The sequence below is a fragment of the Pecten maximus genome, chromosome 5 (assembly GCF_902652985.1).
Source record: "Pecten maximus chromosome 5, xPecMax1.1, whole genome shotgun sequence".
NCBI lineage: Eukaryota > Metazoa > Mollusca > Bivalvia > Pectinida > Pectinidae > Pecten > Pecten maximus.
In genome coordinates this window covers 44,718,470-44,720,919 of record NC_047019.1, presented here as the reverse complement: position 1 = coordinate 44,720,919, position 2,450 = coordinate 44,718,470, and the positions used below count along the sequence as shown (strand labels likewise).

Sequence of the window (2,450 nt, the reverse complement as noted above, 5' to 3'; positions counted from 1 at the left end):
CCAGCATTACGGACCCAACTTACAGAGCCAGATCTGTGATGCGTCTACATCAAAGGCTAAAAGACAATACTAACTTTTCTGAGAGGGTGCAGATGTAACCTAAGGCTCCGACAAAAAGCGGCGTCCCCAAAATTAATACTGTGCTTTATTAATTACTTGCTTTTCGCGGTCAGTTTTGAGATAGAGAATACCGCTATTCACTCGGCCGCTTTATCGTGAACCCACAGCACCTGCCCAGTGTTCTACATCAAAGGTTTTCAAGAGTCGGACGCGCGTGCAGATGGCATGCGTAACGTCCAATGAAAACATGTTCCTATTGTCGTCGGCGCGTGGGGCTAGGTGTTTTTACCTCGAGGGGGGCGGGGTATATCGTCACGCAAGACCTATCATGGCGTGTCCTCTTTTATAACTATGTGATGTAACGCTTGTAGAATATAATTTTTTCCCGCTAGTTGTCAATTCTGTGCTTGTTGTGGATAGGTTTACTATGATATAGCTGTGAAGATATTGTATACACTGTGTATATGAGTGCACCATTTTATTCCTTAGTGTGATGCCATTTTCATGTCTACAGCCTTGAACGTTTCATTAGTAAGTTCTTTATTTTCAAAAACGTTTGTATTTATGGTGAAAATCCAAAAGATTTACCTTAGATGACTCTAATTGGAAGCCATGTTTGTTGACTTGGCCACAGAGGACGACACAATCCGTAGAACTAGAACTTTTCATCAAAAGTGAAAACAAGCTTAATTGTGCCTTTAAGATGGCCTAGCCTCAATGCGGATATTTCGTTAGTGCATAGGATATCGAGGATGATAAAATAAATGAAACCAGAAATGTGTTCACTTCAGTCAAGCTTAGTGCCCTACTAGAATTGTATTAGTGAGGTGGACACACAAATCTAGTTATAAGTAAGTCGGAAGGAAATGCGTGCATTGTGATTAAAACATGTATTGATAGAGTAAACGATGCTTTTGTATTTTGTTATCCATATGCACGCATTTTACCTAACTAATCACACTACTGATGGTGGCAGGAAGCACACGGTAACATCACAGACATACGTACCATTATTTACCAATGGTCCTGGGCAATATCCACACACACCCAGACGATCAAGTATCAATAGATACGAGACTTCCACACTAGTCCTTCACATAATCTTTACATCGCTGTCCTCAACACGTCATCCGACATTTAAACATCTTTCCGATTAGATCCGTCGGGGAATGTTATCTGATGATATCAATATTCAAATCCATAACGAATCAGGTACATCTGTGAAGTCTGTATCAATAGCTAGTATTTCATAACTGACTATATTCTGCTGCTGCTAGAATACACGCCGGCCATATACCGGTGTGCATCTCCCCTTTCTGCATACCGCCACAATTCAAAAAAATCCGAGCTACTCATGTCAGCAGGGTCGAACACAGGTAAATTGAGGCTCCATACAGGTGCAAATAAAAGAGAAATTTGAATATTTAAAGTTTGACAATTGCTTCGGTTTATTGCTTTCAATGCACGTCCTGTGGTCAACAGCGACAACATAGCGCATAACGCCACGAATTTATTGGCTTTGTATTATTTCATTACCCCTCTGTACACCCTCATCATGATACGATCAAATGATTCAACTTTAAACACCCTAAAATTTACTAAAGATTCCATGTCCCCGTCTCCTTCACGCTTGGCAACCAGCGCTATTTTACTAGATGTACGAAAAACGTAGCAGCGTGCCAGACTCGAGTCGGCCTACGTCAGGAGCGTGACCGGCACGCGGCAGGTCTACCGTGACCAGTGTATCGACATCCCGCCCACTCTACAATATACGTCAAGATATATAATTTCGTGACGTACACACATTATTACTCATTTCTAAACTCACACGCGTATGGCGTTCACTTTTAATGATTAAAGATACACTACAGGCGATAGCTTTGCTATATTTTTTGTGATAATTTTGTCACTATTAAAAGATGAATAAGCTGCCATGAATATATTTTCTTAATATTTTTACATAGACTTTAACGTAGGAGGCTGGTATTATATAGCATACGTGAATCTTTACAGTTATCAATTATTATGCGTCGTTGAAACACATGTCATACATGTATATTGGTTTTTACGTGGGATATTGTAAACTGTTTAGTCATGTTTGATATCCTTTAAAAGCAACACCTACATCAGATAGTTGCAAATACAACAAAATATTACAGGAGGAACCACTTTATTCCCGTATGAGAAAATCCAATTGTATATATTTGACGAAGAAAACTAAGGATGATAAAACCCGTGAAGTGCATATTCACGCGAAAATATAATCTATTAAAGGATTTCCTTGCACGTCCTTCGCAATTGAGGATACTGATTGATTTACTATAAAGTTTTATATACATATAGAGTAAGAAAATGTGTGTTGTCAGATGACCATATGTGTTGTCAGATGA

General features: G+C 39.3%; 1 protein-coding gene across 1 annotated transcript in view; it reads right to left on the bottom strand.

Annotated features, from left to right (window-relative positions):
- LOC117328141 overlaps positions 1-1,433 on the bottom strand; it is a 35,020-nt gene extending 33,587 nt beyond the window's left edge. Inside the window, exon 1 of the mRNA XM_033885534.1 lies at positions 1,069-1,433. Within this exon, the coding sequence (XP_033741425.1) occupies positions 1,069-1,071 (3 nt within the window). The 5' untranslated portion in view covers positions 1,072-1,433. The remainder of the gene's footprint in view (positions 1-1,068) is intronic.
- Between the last annotated feature and the right edge of the window lie 1,017 nt (positions 1,434-2,450).